The sequence below is a fragment of the Geotrypetes seraphini genome, chromosome 10 (assembly GCF_902459505.1).
Source record: "Geotrypetes seraphini chromosome 10, aGeoSer1.1, whole genome shotgun sequence".
NCBI classification, from domain to species: Eukaryota; Metazoa; Chordata; class Amphibia; order Gymnophiona; family Dermophiidae; genus Geotrypetes; species Geotrypetes seraphini.
In genome coordinates, this window is record NC_047093.1 from 117,367,982 (window position 1) to 117,387,444 (window position 19,463).

General features: G+C 44.7%; 1 protein-coding gene across 2 annotated transcripts in view; it reads right to left on the reverse strand.

The window, feature by feature from the left end:
• The window catches only part of CFH (complement factor H), a 587,670-nt gene that overhangs the window by 268,188 nt on the left and 300,019 nt on the right, over positions 1–19,463 (reverse strand). For both annotated transcript variants that reach the window (XM_033962168.1, XM_033962167.1), the window contains exon 17: positions 2,384–2,557. In XM_033962168.1, the coding sequence (XP_033818059.1) occupies positions 2,384–2,557 (174 nt within the window). The remainder of the gene's footprint in view (positions 1–2,383; positions 2,558–19,463) is intronic.

Sequence of the window (19,463 nt, forward strand, 5' to 3'; positions counted from 1 at the left end):
GGATAAGGCAATGTGTCCCATTTTGGTGGAGAACAGGCCCGATAGTAAGACTTTGTTTATGAGGTTAGTAAGGGAAGAGATGGCCTGTGCAGGGATTTTTTCGTAAAGGTAGGATGGGAAGGGATCTAGGATGCACTTGCAGGATTTAAGTTTGAGGCAAAGTTTAGAGATCTGGGTCTCGGATACAAGTTCGAATGTAGTCCATGATCTGTCGGCAGGGATAGCGTTGGAGTCTATTGGGGGGAGAGAGTTGTAGGAGATAGCTGAGGGAAACGAGCTCTTTATGGTAGTGATCTTCTCGTTGAAAAATTTGGCTAGGTCATTTGGAGATGGAAGGGGGGGAGGGAGCGGAGTCGTTTTTAGAAGTTAGGTTCTGCCAGATGTGGAACAGTGTACTGTTTTGGTTTTTTGACCTGGAGATTTTGTCTCCATAGTAATTCTTCCTAGGTTTTTTTAGTACGAAGTTGTAGGATTTGATGTTTTCTCTCCAGGATTGCTTATCTAGGGGGGATTTTGATTTTTTCCATCTCCATTCTAGGGCCCAACATTTCTGTTTTAATTCTCTGTGGTATGGGAGATACCAGGGAGCCTTGTGAGAGTAGGAGATGGGTTTAGTGGTTAGAGGGGCAAGGGCACGGTACGTGGATTCGGAAAGAGTCACCCAGTTGTGCTAGATTGAGTCAGGGTCCGTGTGAGTGGGAAGAGGAGGGAGTTTGTTGAGAAACTGGGACCAGAATAGTTCACTTGAGATCTTTTTGCAGTAGGTGATGGAGTTTGTGGCACGGGTTGGGGTATCAAGGGCTTACATGAAGACAGGGAGGCAGAAAGAGCCTAGGAGGTGATCAGACCAGGGGACATGTTCCCAACGGGTCATATCTGTGGAAGTTTTATGCTCAGTCAGGTCAAGAAAACTAATGTTGTCAATGGAGTGCCCCTTTTCGTGGGTGGGCGGGGTGGGCGGGGGAGCAGTAAAGCCTAAGGAAGTGAGGAAGTCTTTGAACTCAGTTGAGTCATTGTTGGTGTTGTCATCTAGGTGAAGGTTTATGTCACCTATGATCAATATCTTTGGAATTTTAGATAGGCCTTTGTTATGGTCTCAAGAACAAAGTCAGAGGATTTATTCCAGGGGGTGGGTGGGCGGTAAAGTAGCAGGATGCCTAATGGGTGGGGGCGAAGTTCGTCATTTATTGAGGCTAGCATGAATTCCAGGGAGGGATGACTACCCTTTTCTAGGAGCTCAACATTAAAGAATGATTTGTAGAGAAGGGCTAGACCTCCTCCTTTTCGATTTATTCTAGGAGAGAAAAGACCATGGTAGCCTGGGGGACAGAGTTCATTTTGTGTGAGTAAGTCATCTTTTTCGATCCATGATTCAGTGATGCACAAAAAACCCGGATCAAAATCCTCAAGTAAGTCTTTTACTATTTGGGTCTTATTTCTGACGGACCTGGCATTACAATAGAGAGTAGGGACTAGGGTGAGAGAGTCAGAGGTAAGGTTGGGCAGGTTTGCTGGGGGAACAGGCTTTAGGGAGGTGAGGTTAGCACCTCGGTGCTTTTTGAAATGATGGGGTCTGGTGGGTACTAGCGTGGGGATTCTGAGCCCAGGACAGATGTTGTTGGGGAATGTCGCATCGGGAGAGTTTGGGGGAGGAGATTTTTGGGAGTGGGAAATGTTTGATATAAAGGCTACTTTGCATTAAACACAGTTCCAGCAGCTGCCTCTCCTTTCCCCCAAGAGTGGGTTAAAGGCAGATCCCTAGCTGGGATAAGGCTTTCCCCCTCCCTCCTCTCCACTTCTCAGGGAAAAGGTTTTTTTTTAATTTTTCTCTCTGTTTTATTCCTATTCAGGCTACAGCCTAGCTTACTGCAATGCTTCTCTCAGCACTTTTGCCCTGCTTGGGCAATGGCACTGCTGATCTGTTTATTTATGGCCAGAGTGCTGGGGACACTCCTCCCTGCATAACAGTTGGAATCATGCTCTCTCTGCCCCCTTATAAGTGCCCTAGAGCTCTGGTAATAAATGCAGCTTCTAGCTCCCTAAGTTTTGTCACTTAGCTCTCGTGCAGTGAATTCCCTTCTCCCATTCCCTGCTAGGGAATTCAGTTGCCTGTCACAACACCCATATTTCAGTTAACTCGCATCACGCTTCTTATGTTGGTTTTCTTTAAATTTTCATTTATATATTACATTTTTGGATCTTTTGTGGACTTGAGCTGATTTAAGCTAAACTGTTTACTTGGATATGTTTTTTTCTAGATTTCTTTGCTTTAAATTGCTTTCTGTACAAGTGTAATCTTGAATTGTAATTTGAAAACTTATAAAGAAATATAAAAAAAGAAATAGTAAAGTATTTTATATTTAAAAGAAAAATGAATTCTTACCTAAGCATTGAGGCAGTACTGACCACGTCCCTTCTGAACACTTTACTTCCGAGTTACCATCCAAGTTAAAGCCAGGATTACATTTATAGTATATTTTATCACCATGGTCATAAGATGATTTTTTATTTTGAATAAAACCATTCTCAACTTCTGGTGGGATGCCACAGGAATCTCCTAAAAGAAATGAATATGATAAAACCATTTATTAACAACCTTTATGAAGAGATTCACCCAAGGCAATCTACTACAAGATGTTCAAACAACTTCGAATGCAAATGACGTTTGCAGAGGTATAAGCAGTATCATAGGCAACGGAATGCTGCTTGGTTTGGGGGGGGGGCCCAGGAGTTCCGCCCTAGCCCCGTGGAATCCTACAGTGCGGACTCTCCCCAGCCCCTGACTTCCCACCTACCTCCTCCCGGCGCTGTACTTTTAAAACTTCTGGCAGCTTCCGCTCAGCATCAGTGAGCAGTCATTCCCCCGGAAGTAGAATGCTGCTCGGCAGCTGCTGGAAGATTTAAAAATTAGAACACCAAGAAGCGGGTGGGAGGGTAGACACCAATCGAGAGACCACCAATCTTTGGAGAAGCCACGGTCCCTGTGGCCTCCCCCGTTCCAATGCCTATGAGCAGTATAGCCTAGTAAAATGACCAATTATCAGTGTAAAACAGAACAATGAAGTCTCCAGTTTTATGCTGGAGAGATGTAAATTAAATTCTAGTTAACAGTAAAAATGTGATACTGTGTCAGAAATATACACATTACAATAGCAGAGTCGAACACTTATAACTGAAAAAAATTATAAATGTCATCAGAATACAAATGATGCACCATAGTAGTCAGCATGGATGAGCATTCACATTTCAGCAAAATCATCTTAATAGACAGTGTGGATAAGTGCAACTGAGACAGATACAATGGGTAAGGAAAAGGCAATGGAATAAATAAGAGGAAAAAACTCTTATATGGCAGACTGACCCTGCCCATTGCATCCCAGGATATACAACATGGGGTTGGGTGCCACCATTTTCAAGATGGCGGTGCTGAAGCCAGGAGCTAGTAGGCATTGTTCTTGACTCTTTCAGGTAAGGGGATCGGAGGAAGGGTTGGAGAAGGGGGATGAGGGGTCGACCTGCTACTAGACACCATGGATCATTTTTGGGTTTTTTTTTCTAAACTGGGAAGGGGAGTTAGGTTAGGGGAGGAAGAAGTGCCACTAGACACCAGGACTTTTTTAAGTTGGTGGGAGGGAGGCAGTCTGTCATGTGGGGATGGTTGCTGCTAGACAACAGGGAAGTGTTTATCTAAGGAGGGGTAGGAAGGTCAAGGTCAGTGCAGAACACTGGTGACTTATTTATTTTAAAATGTCACCTTTCCTATCAGTGACTGAGCCAATCACCACTCAGGTGCTGACATTTCACAATGGGCTACTGATTACTGCTGTATTTTTAACGTTGCAGTAATTTGCATCCTCATTCCTTTCAGCATGTAGAGCTATTTTGGGTTGCTAACTGTATTAGATGTATTCTTATGGCATTTTTGAATATGTATTTTATTGCTAGTTATCTTGCTGTTTGAATAAATATAAGCCATGTACTATTCCAGCTCGACCACAAGGCTTTCTGTATCAGCCCCTCTGAGTAGGGTTACCAGATGTCCGGATTTCCCCAGACATGTCCTCCTTTTCAAGGACATGTCCGGGGGTCCGGAAGGCTTTTCGAAACAGGCTGAAAGTGGAAGGGTATGATGTGTGTGTTTGAGAGAGAGGAGCACACTGGCTGTGGTCAGGTGGGATGAGACAGAGACAAGCAGACTAATTAAGGGCAAGTATGATGTGTGTGTGAGAGAGAGAGACACACAGTGGTATTGAAAGGTCACTTGGACACACAAAGTCAGAGGCGTGAAGAAAGTACAAGAGGTTTATTACAGCATGCTGACTCTAGTGCAGTTAACAGCCTACTAATACTAATACTCTAGTATTAGAATCAGGAAAAATGCACGGACTTTTATGCCCTTTTCACTAAGCATACGCAAACTAATATATGCAAAAACTACAATTTTCATTTGTTACTTCTATAACTTTTCTACAATTATTATTGGTCCTAAGCCAGCACTTATGATAGGTTCAGGGATACAACTTATAGTCCTATAGGAAATTAGCTCATTTCTCTGCTTATCTAAATCTTACAGTTCTAAATGTTACATGTACAGAAGGGCAGGGTACATCATGGCTCAAACTCTTATCTATTTAGCTTACAATGTGGTAAGGTAGGGACATACATTTTAGGCAGATGAGGTCAGTAGATTGTACACTGTTTTCAGCTATGTAGGCCAGAGCAATATTTTAAACAACAGTTAACCATTTCATGACCCTACATTCCCCCCTTTCAGGCTGGCGTACCTAAGGAGCCAAGCCTGATAAAATAAAGTTAGGGGTCAGGAAAGTCGGGGTCCCCAGTGGATAAGGGATGATACTGGGAGAGGGCAAGGGCCAATGCAGCAGTGGAACGGTTGACAGCAGAGTCCATAGTTCAGTGGAGCAGCTTTATGGCTATGGGGACCATACAGGGCAGGCAGCAAAGGAGCAGAGAAGACAGGGCGGCAACCAGCAAGATGGTCTTCATTGCTGAACCAGAGGGCAACCAGGAGCCGAAGGTACCAGAGATCCAGTGTGTAGTAAGGTCACGCGAGGTCTGGACAGGAACATGAGCCAGTTTGGTGATACGATCCACAACTTCCTCAATCACTTTACTCAAGTTCAAGGCAGCAGTTGGAGAGGTTGAATTTACCACAGACACCCCCTTCAGCAGCTAGTAAATAGTCCAAAGCTAGACGATTCTGATAAATATCAGTGCGCATTTTAGCATTCGCTCTGCCAATGGTACTCAAAGCTCGGGAGGTCTTATTAGTTATCAGTTCGAGTACAGCTTGTAGACGAATAATGCGGTTCAGCATGTAGATTGGGGTTCGATAGCCCCAGGTGTCATCCTCGGTCCATGTGGCAGGTCCGTAAACAGCAATGATCCATTCTGCAGGACAGTCATCACCTCATGCATCTATTTTAAGGGAATTGGTGGAAGTAGACCGGTTTTGGTGACCCCTAGTGTTGAATACAGGGGCTCCCAGGTGTTCATCATCGGCCAGCGGTAACAGGAAGAAGCTGGGACGGATCGTGCCAAGTACACATGTACCAGTCCAGTTAGCAGGCAACCAAGAGTAGGCAAACAGATCACAGAGACAATATCAACTATCAGGAGCTAACTATCATTCATAGGAAGTTTCATTGAGCAGTGTCTGAAGGGCGCTGAAGACAGTGGGAAGCAACAATGGAGGTTCGCAAGGCCCATCGTGAAGGTCGTGGACCTGACGTAAAAGTGAGGGTCTGTGAAATCAGGTTTAACATGTCCAGCTGCTTTGCCTCCCATGGCCACTGTTTTCCCATACCAGTCCCTCCTCATACAAAACAATTGCTAACATTAAGAGTCTGACCTATAGTTTCAGCAAACTGTATAAACAGATTTCTAGTGATTACAGGAAATCAGTATCTACTTTCATAATTTCATAAAACTGGGGAACCACCACAGAGTGATGGACAGGAGCACATAAGCGGGATACAATACGGACATATACCTGGGTCTCACCTTTTACCATCAATATACAATGGCCTTCTGGACTTGGACATTGGCATTCCAGTTATGTGGGTCAGTGATAGTGAAAACCATGGGATTACAGTGGCCTGTAGTACACAAGGGGCCAGAGCTAGGACCTATATAGTAAGGGAGGCAGAGGGGGTATTGGCTGGGTATTTATGAGGGTTCTTGTAGGTGGCCCACGAGACACTTTCTCATAAAGGACAGGCTCCACCATTAGTGAAGGTTTCCTCATAGGGGCAGTTCTTAAAGGCATCAGGTTATACAGACATATATACTTAGCACATTTGGTATAATAACGCTGTCAATCTAGGGAGCCACACAAACTGTATTAGGGGCAAAACCATGACCCTGGGCAACATCAAATAGCACACATGTATCAAAATACAAAGACACCGGGCGAGTGGGGTCTACAATAAGAGTCTAGTTGATAAGTGGACCCTCAACATTATCAATGCAGATTTCCGCCCACTTTTAAACTTCATCACCAGTAGGTTGGAAACAGAAAATACCCTCAGATGTTTGACACTTTCTGTACTTAACTCCTTCATGCAAACAAACATCAGGCAAAAGGGCTAGGGGCACTTGTTAAGTACAATAGGAAAGAACTACAGAAGAAAGAAACATAAGGCAGTGAGGGCAACACAAATATCAGATATATATATACTAACATAGGAAGCTCATTTTTCTTTCAGGCACAACTTAGAAAACTTCAAACAGTTATACTCAAGACACTTTGCTAAAGGCAGTGGTGAACCACAGGCAGTCAATTAAACTCAAACACTTGTAAAGAATTGTATTCAGAACACCTGCTAAGTACAGTGGTAAACATTCAGAACTTTTTGAGGTCTTAGAAAGCTTCAGCTGAAGATCTGTGTTGTAGTGGAACCAAGTTTCATGTATATACACCTTGACAACTATAAGGGAAGAAATTAGGACAGTAAAAGGACCTATGCATCTAGGTTTCAGGGGGTCTGACTTCCAAGTTTTAGCCATACTGTATTTCCAGGGATGTATCCATGGACTTGTGTAGCTATCAATAGTGGGGCCCTTTCCAGGACCCATTTGTGGAGCTCTTGAAGGGCCTTAGCTAAAGATTGGACCTAACTCTGGAGGATATCTGATCCCAAAGTAGCAAAGGAACTAGGATCTGGGTTCACAATGGGTGGTGGCCGGCCGAACATGAGCTCAAATGGGGACAATTTAGTGGGTTTAGATGGGGTGCATCTAATCTGAAATAGGACAGAGAGCAGCAGGACAGGCCAGGACAGATTGGTTTCTTCAATTCGTTTCGTGAGAAGGGTCTTAAGAGTTCTGTTCATTCTTTCGACCTGACCAGAGCTCTCAGGATGGTAAGCAGCATGTAATTTCCATTCAATTTGGAGAGCCTGAGCAGTTTGTTGGACAATATCGGCAATGAAAGCAGGGCCATTGTCACTGCCTATAGAAACAGGGAGACCAAAGTGCGGAATTATGTCGTTTAGGTGTTGGGTTACTTCCCTGGTGCGTTCAGTACAAGTAGGGAAGGCTTCAACCCATCTAGTCAGCGTGTCTGTGAAGACTAGGAGGTGACTGAAGGAACGGGAAATGGGCATGTGGGTGAGGTCTACAGACAGAACCTGCATCGGATATGTTCCAATGGGTTGGTGTCCAAGAGGTGGCAGTCATCTGATTGGGGATTTTGTTCTAGAACCGACCACACACTGTCGGACCGTATTCCAGACTAGCTGATCAAGGTGATTGATAAAGAAATGTCTCTTGAGAGTCATTTTCATAGCGGGTTCTCCAGAGTGTGCCAGATCATAGCATCTTTTGACAATCATGAGGGCCAGGTGTTGAGAAATGAATATGAAGGTACCCGCTGTGCTTGTGTTTGAAGTATCAGTGTGTGGGTCTGGATTGGCACTTGAATTGGCACATATTTGTATCCACCCCCCTTTCAGGACAGACTGGCCCGAAAGAGTGCGTGCCCAAGTCTGTTCCTGAGAAGTGTACTGGGGTGTAAGGGTGTCCAGAAAAGGAATGATGGTGTACAGAGGAGCCAAAGGAGGGGGGCAGAGGCTAGCAGCTCGGGCTGTGTGATCAGCAAGGGCATTGCCACGTGAGATGAGATCAGTGACACGACGGTGGGCTCGACAGTGCATAACCGCGACACGGGAGGGCAATTTAACGGCCTCAAGGAGGTCAAGAATGAGGGGAGCATGATGGATCAGGCGGCCGGAGGCTGTAATGAAACCTCGATATTTCCAGATGGCCCCATGGGCATGCAAGGTAAGGAAAGCATATTTGGAGTCAGTATATATTTTGCAAGACTGAGAGGCAGAGTGACGCAGGGCAGAAGTGAGGGCATACAGCTCAGCTTCTTGGGCGGAAGTGCCAGAGGGCAGAGGGCCCATGAATAAAGGGGAAGTGGCAGAGACTACAGCGTAACCAGCAATACGGATACCAGAAGGGGTAACAGACAAACTGCCATCTGTGAAAAGAGTGAGATCAGGATCCCGGAGGGGGATATTAGTGAGATCAGGACGGGAAGAATAAACTAAGTCAACGGTGTCAAGGCAGTTGTGCACGACCAGCTGGGAGGAGACAGGGAGGAGAGTGGAGGGGTCAAGGATTGAAGAGACAACAAGAGGGTTTTCACAAAGAAGGGCTTGGTATTTAAGGAAGTGCTCATTCGTGAGCCACAGGGAGCCTTTATGTTCTAGAAGAGAGGTCACACAGTGTGGGACAAAGAGGTCAATATGTTGGCCAAAAGTGAGTTTGTTAGCGTGCTGTAAGAGATCTGATACGGTGGCAATTGCCCGAAGACAGGGAGGCCACCCGGCAGCAACAGGATCCAATTGTCGAGAGAGATAGGCAATGGGCCTTCGCCAGGAACCAAGGAACTGAGTAAGAACTCCGGCTGCATTACTGGATTTTTCATGAACAGAGAGCTGAAAAGGTTTGGAGAGGTCAGGAAGGCCAAGGGCAGGAGCCTGAGTCAGAAGTTTTTGGAGGCAGTGAAAAAACCGCTCCTAAAGTTGGGTCCAGACAAAAAGGGCTGAGTCAGCGCCTTTGGTGAAATCATACAGAGGGAGGGCAATAGTAGAGAAATCAGGGATCCAGATACGACAATATCCGGCGATACCGAGGAAGGCACGCAGGGCTTTACGAGTATCGGGAATAGGGAGACTACAGACAGCCTGGACACAAGTTGTCACAATCCTAGCTCTGAAGCTCATCTTGTGCCAGGTTTTGTTACTAGTAAAGCTAGCCAGATTGTGCAAAAGGCTAATCAGGGAGATAGGGTTGTAGGCAGGAGAAGGGAAATTTCTACATTCCCCTTTAAATCTGAACTAAAGGATCTCCAGGGAAGAGAGGAGGGTGAGAGAAACAGCTTAGAACAGCCTGCTAGAGATTCACCTCCAGCTGAAGGAGATAATTAGAAAGTCCAGGAAAGCTAAGCAAATAGTGCAGGCTGCTCCTCCCCCGCTGAGAGCAGGGCGTGCTCACCTTAGCTCTTTAGAAGCTGCTCTAAGGAGGAGTAGGACAGTTCACCCTGGGACAGCCCAGGAAGAGGTCTCTCCTGGCTGCTCTCATGAGTCCCAGGACGTTGAGATGCAGGAGATTGACACAGACCCTTTTGCCAACCAGCAAACACTACAAGAGCCCTTGGACTGCTCAACAACTAATGGACTGCCTGAAGACATTCTGATGGAAGAGAGTTAAGTGGCAGGGCCAGGTAGTTGCTTGGAGTATTATCTATCTGTTTCCATATTTCTCAGAGACTGGGGCTAATGTAAGTTAATTGGGACTTGTGCTGACCTGCTGAGTTGAAGCAGGAAAGAAAAAAAAACATTTTTTTTCTAAACTTAAAGGGTGCTGAAAACATGAAGTTTACTTTGATTTTGGCTGTTATGTTGTGAGTGAGGGAAGTAATCTGTGGGGAGAATCCACTGTCCATACTGGTTGGGTTTGTGGGGCCATTTGTGGCATTCTGTATTTCAGAAAGTTTAATTAGTGGATTCACTTACTCCCCTCCCCCCCATCAGCAGTTTGAACTGATTGGGGCCAAGCCTGCCTAACTTTAAGGCTTGGACACAGCGCTGTAAGAAGTGCAAGCAGCAGTGCTGCATAACTGTCTGAGTTTAAGACAGCAGCAGTTTGGGATTTATTTCCCAGCCTTTGAAGGCAATAGTATATCCAAGTGATTTATCTCACTTTCCTGCATGAAGGTGAGAGCTGAAACCTCACAGTTTTTTGTCAGCTCTATTTTTCTGTTTGTGGACTTATTTTGTAGTTTTGGGAGTCAGGACTGAATGAAAGTAGTCTCCCAACTGAAACCCACAATAAACCGAGTGTTATATGAACTGTGAACTGACTCTTTTACATTTTGTTTCATATATTGAGAGTGAATGTAATCCAGCAGGACTTCCTTACTTTACGGGAAGCACGACCGGGAAGCGCTATCGTGAACGAAGTACGGGCCTAGCTGAAACACAGGTACCGGCTCCGTTACAAAGTGTGGGAAGGGACCTGGTACCCTGGGAAATATGAAACCCAAGATAGATAACACTTGGAATTAGTGGAAATATGGCCACAGGAAAATTTAAAAGGCAGACTGGCTAAGCAGACACGTCAGCCGTAGGACCAGAAACAAGTGACCAATCAAGTAACCAGAGGTCAAGAGACCTTCAAGTCCCTGTTCCTACCCCAAAGAGCTGACTTATAAAATTAAGCTAAAATTCAGCTCTGGATCCACCCACTAAACAGGGTAGTCTGACACAAGCACTCTCTAAAGCAGCAGTCCCTTCACTATCATCTCATTGGCAAAAATATTTACTTCCATACAAAAGCATTCCTAAAAATTACATTCTTATACCTAAACTTACATGATTTATAAACAGAAATACAAAACAAAGATTGGAATATACAGTAAAACTTTGGATTGCAAATAACTTGGTTTGCAAGTGTTCTATAAGACAAGCAATGATTAAATTTTAACTTGCTATACCAGCAACTTCTTGCAATACAAGTATATACAGTATACAAGCATCACATTATCACAACTAAGCCAATGGTTCCTCTCTATATGACGCTGCAGGAGTACAGTGACTGTTCCAAACGAGCAAAGGCTTGCAGTACAAGTATGTATATTTTTGGATTAAAGTTTTGGATTGTGGAACAAATTGTCTGAGTTTCTATTATTTCCTATCGGGAAACTCGCCTTGATACACGAGTGCCCTGGACTACAAGCATGCGTCTGGAACGAATTATGCTCTCACAAAAGATAATCCATACACACAACTTTACACCTTTTTTTGTTACAATCTACATGCGTCTCACTGCTATTATGGTAAAAGAAGCAGGAGAGACCTACTCCCCCTCCCTTCAGAATTTCACAAAGGAGAGAGAGTGACTTAAAAATCAAAGAGATCAAATTACAGATGTAGTCTTTGGGTTTAAAAGATACATTCACACACATTGTCACTCAGCACCAACAAAGTCGGCTATTTCTCTGAACCAGGTCAGACATTCAGGACATAACACAATTCTAAAAATACTTTATAAAACAAACATGGAGAACAAAAATTCATATTGGACAGGCAGAACTCATAAGGAACCCGGAATACTGCAGGACTTGGGAATCAGATGAAGGGAAGAAATTGGCAAGGTCTGAAGCAAGGGCAGTGCTGAATAGAGTGGGGCTATTTCTTAAAGCCCTGGGGTAGACGGGTCCAGGTTACTTGGGAGGTTTGTCCAGGGGAAGGGTTTTCCCATTGGAATGCAAAATTGGTTGACTGGAAGAGGAACCGACAGCAAAAGAATGTATAAAAACTTGACGGGTTATGTCCTCTTCCAGGGAGCCAGAGGGGGCCAGCCCACACCAAACGTCGGCCATTCTAACTGGCACAGATAAATAAGGGTTGATTTGTTAAGTGTAATCCCATAATCAGAGCCAAATCCCTTTTTAAAATTAGCTAACATTGTATCAAGGGGTCCCCATAGGTAGACTGACATCCCTCCATTGTGCAATGGAGGACAAAAACACTTCCCTGTATTCCCGGCCCTGCCCATCTCCGGACTAGAAAAACGCAGTACTAACAGGTTCGCACTCGCTTCATCCTCAAGGACGTCTCAGACACTCTCAAACTGACAAAACACAACAGACTTCAGTTTAGTTACTCAATCAGAAAATAACAGTTCCTAGAATCCCTCCCCACGACTTCAGCGACGGATCAAGTGGCTTACTAGGCAGGAGACAAGAGACAGGATAGGAATGATCAATTCCTACTTACCAGATGGTGGCCACTCCAGGACAGAATTAAACTGATACAGATTCTTGTACTTTAAACTGAGACTGGATAAGTCAGTTGAAGTGGTCGAACGTCCTGAGGTCTGCCAACCCCCCAAAAGGAAGACAGCTGGCTAAGCAGACATGTCAGCCGTAGGACCAGAAACAAGTGACCAATCGAATAACCAGTAGTCAAGAGACCTTCAAGTCCCTGTTCAGAAGCCAAATGAAAGGTCACTTGGACACACAAAGTCAGAGGCGTGAAGAAAGTACAAGAGGTTTATTACAGCATGCTGGACTCTAGTGCAGTTAACAGCCTGCCTACTAGAGTATTAGAATGCACGGACTTTTATGCCCTTTTCACTAAGCATACGCAAACTAATATATGCAAAAACTACAATTTTCATTTGTTACTTCTATAACTTTTCTACAATTATTATTGGTCCTAAGCCAGCACTTATGATAGGTTCAGGGATACAACTTATAGTCCTATAGGAAACTAGCTCATTTCTCTGCTTATCTAAATCTTACAGTTCTAAATGTTACAAGTACAGAAGGGTAGGGTACATCATGGCTCAAACTCTTATCTATTTAGCTTACAATGTGGTAAGGTAGGGACATACATTTTAGGCAGATGAGGTCAGTAGATTGTACACTGTTTTCAGCTATGTAGGCCAGAGCAATATTTTAAACAACAGTTAACCATTTCATGACCCTACAGAATAAGCAAGGGAAGTTGGCACTTGAGGCAGACACACCCAGTATTGTCATCCCATGCTCCTCTGATGTGCTCTTCCCCACTGCCCTGACAGCGCTGCACTCCCTCCCCCATACCTCTTCATTTCTACACCGGCAGCAAGCAGGCTATCATAACCACTGCTCATGCCGGCTGAGTCTTTCTTCTGATGTCACTTCCTGGTCCCTGCAAGGACTACAGGGACCAGACGGGTTACACCTGACCAGAAGAGGGAAGAACGTCCTTGGACACCGTCTAGCCTGCCTACTACACAGGGCTTTAAACTAGGTAAGTTGGGGGAGGGTATGGGCACAAACAACCTACCTGGCGAGCTAAGCTGCCAATACTTTTTTGAGACTAAGGTAAGTAACACCGATCTGTGTCAAGGGAGAGTATACACACTTTCGAGTCTGGGGTTGGCTCACATTATAATTCTGGGTCACATTGTAATTCTGGGTCTAAGGGGAGTACACATTGTAATTCAGGGTCTAAGGGGAGTACACATTGTAATTCGGGTCTAGGGGGAGTACACATTGTAATTCTGGGTCTAGAGGGAGTACACATTGTAATTCTGGGTCCAGCGAGAGAACACACATTGCTAATTGTACTAAAGGAGTTCAAGTAGCCCAAGCGGGAATACCCCCACAGGGTACACACATTTCCGAGTCTGGGATAGGAACACACTGTAATTCTGGGTCTGGGGAGTCCGGGATAGGTGCACGTTGTAACTCTGGGTCTAGGGAAAGTACAATACAGGCGAATAATGCTAAAGTTGTCCAAGTAGCTCAAGCGGGAACATCCCCACTGAGACATAACAAACATACAACATGGAGGGCTATGTACGTAAACGCCCACAGTCTGGGAAACAAGATCCTGTAATTAGAAACAGAAATGAGGAATGCTGACCTAGATGTGGTGGCGATATCTGAGACCTGGCTCACGGACTCCCCACGGGTGGGACATGGTCATACCAGGTTACAACTTGCTTCATCGGGACAGGGAGGGCAAAATAGGAGGAGGTGTAGCATTACTAAAGATGACATTAAGGTCACTAGAATCACAGATGTCCACTACACTGGGGAATCCCTTTGGGTAAATTTGGCCAGAGGGAAGGACAAATGCCTGTATCTTGGCGTAATATACAGACCCCCAAGACAACAGGATGACCTAGATATGGAATTAATCGGAGATATAGAGAATATCACCTTGCGTGGGGACACAGTATTGTTAGGTGACTTCAACATTCCTGATGTGGATTGGGACACGCTTTCCTCTGCTTCCGGCAGCAGCAGGAGGCTATTAAACTCTATGAAGGGAGCAAGACTCAGGCAACTGGTGTTGGAACCAACAAGGGATCAGGCAATACTGGACCTGATACTTACCAATGGAGAAAGTGTCACAGAGGTCTCGGTGGGTGACACATTGGCCTCCAGTGACCACAACATGGTATAGTTCAATCCCAGGAAAGGTTTCACTAAATCTACCACACTGACCAAGGTCCTCAAATTCAAGGACACAAACTTCAAAGAAATGGGAGATTTCGTTCACCAGGCGCTACAAAGCCAAGCAGAAACCGATAACGTGGAAGAAATGTGGTCGACTTTAAAAGCCACCATACAAGAAACAACAAATCAGTAAGTAAACGGCGAAGGAACAATAAGCCACAGTGGTTCTCTGCGGAGATTTCGGACCTCATCAAGGAGAAGAAAAAAGCATTCATCTCTTACAAACAATCAGGGAAACAGGACTCTAGGGAAGTCTATCTGGCCAAGTCAAAAGCCGTCAAAACAGCAGTTAGGAAGGCCAAATTCCGCATGGAGGAGTCTCTAGCGAAGAACATCCAGAAAGGAGATAAATCCTTCTTCAGGTATATCAGTGACAGAAATAAGAACTCAGGCGGGATAGTACGTCTTAGGAAACCAGACGGAGACTATGTAGAAGCGGACTTGGAAAAAGCCCAACTGTTAAATGAATACTTCTGTTCAGTCTTCACCCGCGAGGCACCAGGACTCGGCCCTCAGCTACAGACAAGGGTTGACACAGATGACCCGTTTAGTAATTTCGAGTTTACACCCAGCGGTGTGTACTGCGAGCTGTCAAAGCTTAAGGTTAACAAGGCAATGGGGCCTGACAACCTACACCCCAGGGTGCTCAGGGAGTTGTGTGATGTCTTGGCGGAACCGCTATCCGCGCTCTTCAATCTCTCCCTTAGTACGGGTAACATCCCGTTGGACTGGAAGACGGCTAACGTCATTCCACTCCACAAGAAAGGCTCCAAGATGGAGACAGCAAACTACAGACCGGTGAGTCTCACATCAATAGTGTGCAAACTAATGGAAACTCTAATCAAACGCCAATTGGATACGATCCTGAACGAGGAGAATCTACGGGATCCCCGTCAACATGGATTTACTAAGGGGATCCAACCTGATCAGCTTCTTTGACTGGTTGATGAGGAAGCTGGATGTTGGGGAGTCCCTGGACATCGTATACCTGGACTTCAGTAAAGCATTCGATAGCATACCACACCGCAGGTTGCTGAGCAAGATGAGTTCTATAGGATTGGGCGACACATTGACGAAATGGGTTGGGAACTGGCTTGGAGGTAGGCTTCAGAGGGTAGTGGTGAACGGCACCCCCTCCGAAATGACGGAGGTAATCAGTGGAGTGCCGCAGGGCTCGGTCCTGGGCCCGATCCTATTCAACATCTTTATAAGAGACTTGTCAGAAGGGATGCGAGGTAAAATAACATTATTCGCCGATGACGCCAAACTAAGCAATGTAGTGGGCAAAAGCACAACAGACATAAATTCAATGTCCGACAACATGATGCACGACCTACTACTACTGGAGCGCTGGTCTAGATCCTGGCAACTCAGCTTCAATGCCAAAAAATGCAAAGTCATGCACCTGGGCAGCCAAAATCCATGCAAGACTTACACCCTTAATGGCGAGATCTTAACAAGAACTGAAGCAGAACAAGACTTAGGGGTGATCGTCAGTGAGAACATGAAGACTGCCAATCAAGTGGAGCAAGCTTCATCCAAGACAAGGCAAATCATAGTTTGCATACGCAGGAGTTTCGTCAGCCGTAAGCCTGAAGTTATTATGCCATTGTATAGATCCATGATGAGGCCCCACCTGGAATACTATGTACAATTCTGGAGGCCGCATTACCGTAAGGATGTGCTGAGACTGGAGTCAGTCCAGAGAATGGCCACCCGGATGGTCTCGGGACTCAATGATCTCCCGTACGAGGAATGGCTGGATAAGTTGCAGCTGTACTCACTCGAGGAACGCAAAGAGAGGGGTGACATGATCGAGACATTCAAGTATCTCAAGGGCCGCATCGAGGTGGAAGAACATATCTTCTTTTTCAAGGGTCCTGCGGAAACAAGGGGGCATCCGTGGAAAATCAGGGGCGGGAAACTGCACGGGAACACCAGGAAATTCTTTTTCACTGAAAGGGTGGTTGATCGCTGGAATAGTCTTCCACTTCAGGTTATTGAGGCCAGCAGCAAGACTGATTTTAAGGCCAAATGGGATAGACACGTGAGATCTATTCACAGAGAAAGGTAGGGGAGGGTCATTGGGGTGGGCAGACTAGATGGGCCGTGGCCCTTATCTGCCGTCTATTTCTATGTTTCTAAAGTGAGGGTCAAGGTCTGCGTGAGCAACGTGTAGGACAGCCTGCTTGCTGCTGGCAAAAATTTTAAGAGGCAACAGGAGGAGTACTTTTCAGAAACCCATCCCATCACTGGGGGTTAGAGTGGAGGGGGAAGAGAAGAGATACTGGTGCCTCTGTCAAGTTGGCACATAGGGTGGTCTGCCCCACCCCCTTATTATACCACTGGAGAAGCAGGCTAGTTGTTCTGAAGACAGTTTCTACTTTTGTGTCATTACTATATTTAATTCATTTGTGATTACAAAAGTGCCTTAGGCCCCCTTTTACAAAGCTGCATAGCCAAGTGCCACATGGCAAATTCAATTCCTATGGCGTCGGAGCATTTACCATGCCAACCTGTACTACTGGCTTTAGTAAAAGAGGGGGTTAGTTCCTCGGGGCCTATTTATAAAAGAACAAAAACAATTAAAAACAAACAAACCCTAAGAAACAAACAAAATGTAAAGTTTACAAGAGTGGAGAAGTTGCTCATAATGACCATTCAGATTTCTTATTTCATTTTCCCAGAGAATAAAAGATGAACTTTAGTCAATATGGGTATCTCAATTGTTGTGGAAAACTTTTTCTCTTGTCTTTATAAATAGGCCCATCCTTAAGTATCGATTACAGTGGAACCTTGGTTTACGAGCATAAATTCGTTCCAGAAGCATGCTCATAAACCAATTTACTCGTCAGTGGCGTACCTAGGGTATGTGGCACCCGGGGCCCATCATTTTTTGACACCCCCCCCCCCCCCCATGTAAAAATTTTTTTTTTTTTTTTTTGCAATAACCATGAAATGGAATAAATGGTCAGAATAGAAACAGGCAGTGAAAATTTTCTTTTATTGAACCTCATATATGTAACCATTATTCCAAACATAACAAAACATAAATTATGTCTAAATTGTCATGACATTAGAAGTACATATGGAGTAGTTGCAGGCAGTGGCGTACTTAGGGTATGTGGCACCCAGGGCCCATCATTTTTTGACACCCCCCCCATCTATATGAAAAATATGATTTTTAGTACCAATCTACATATCGCACCACAAGAGTGTACCTAGGAAAAGGCTGCATCTTAAACACTGCAGTGAGCACTAGAACACCAACACATACATTGTAAAACTAAACAAGCCAGATCCCGCACAGTCAATTGGTCCTGTAGTCAATGCCAACTGAAAACTATGTCTTTTTCAGAACACACAGAACAGAGATACACCCTCGCCCAAAATGGAATAATCACAAACTAAAAATAGAAATATGTAGACAAAAGTTAAACTGATCCGCCAAGAAACCAGACCCTGGATACAATGCAACACCACAAAAAACAGTAACACATGTCCTCTAAAACAGTGCAAAATATAAAGACAGTAGATGTAAATTTGAAAAAACTGATACATAACAATCACCACTTTATAAATTAACAAATAAAAATAAAACAAATAATGAGATATAAAAAAATACAATTTTATTGGACTAATCCCCGTAAGCTCGGTCCCCATCCCCGCAAACCACCTGATTCCATCCACACAAGCCTTGAATTGTTTATATTAAAGTATAAAAAGAAACAATATTCTGTACAATTGTCAATTTATAAATCAGCGTCTTCTCCCCACTCTCTTCCCCATTTCCCTTCAGCATCCTCAGCCCACTCTCTCTCCACTTTCCTTCAGCGCACGCACATAAAAACAAGCAAGTAATTTTATATCATTTTCATTCTATTCATTCATAGAAATTAAAGTCTAGATAATGCCAGTCACATAACAAAACATGATTTTACAAAAATAATTCCCTGCAGTCAAGCCTGCAAGGATTATTAGATGTCTTTCAGCAGTTCCCCTCCCTCCCTCCCCCTTACCTTTGTGGCCAAGTCAAAATGATCTACCAACAATAAAATTTTAAAAACACAAAGCACGCTGTACGCAGAGAAAATGTTAATTATCATTTATATTCCGCGGGTTTTCAAAGAGGTCAAGGCAGATGACTTTATGCAATGTCACCTCAGTAACAACTATACAAAAATAGACAAATATTCCCCCTCCCTTTTTACTAAACTGCGATAGCGGTTTTTAGCGTAGGGAGCTGCGCTGAATGCCCCACGCTGCTCTCGACGCTCATAGGCTCCCTGCGCTAAAAAACTCTATTGCGGTTTAGTAAAAGGGGGCCATAGTGCAAAATATAGACAGCAGATATAAATTTTCAAAACGGACACATTTTGATCACTAAGTTGAAAATAAAATCATTTTTCCTACTTTTTTGTCTGGTGATTTCATGAGTCTCTGGTCCTTCTTCTGATCCTTCTTCTTTCTCTCTCCCCCTGGCTCCCCTCTTTATTTCTGCCTTTCTTTCTCTCTCCTCCTGGCCCCCCTCTTTCTTTCTGCCTTTCTTTCTCTCCCCCTTGACCCCCCTCTTTATTTCTGCCTTTCTTTCTCTCCCCTTGGTCCCCCTCTTTCTTTCTGCCTTTCTTTCTCTCTCCCTTGACCCCCTCTTTATTTCTGCCTTTCTTTCTCTCCCCTTGGTCCCCCTCTTTATTTCTGCCTTTCTTTCTCTCCCCTTGGTCCCCCTCTTTCTTTCTCTCTCCCCCTGGCCCCCCCTCTTTATTTTTTCCTTTCTTTCTCTCTCCCCCTAGCCTGCACAAAGCCATCGTGCCGATTTCTCCACTTCCACGATTCTTTCCCTACCCTCACCCCCAAGCCAGCAGCCGATTTCTCCCTGCTCCTTCCCCGATGTCCTGATGTCCTGAACTTCATCGGG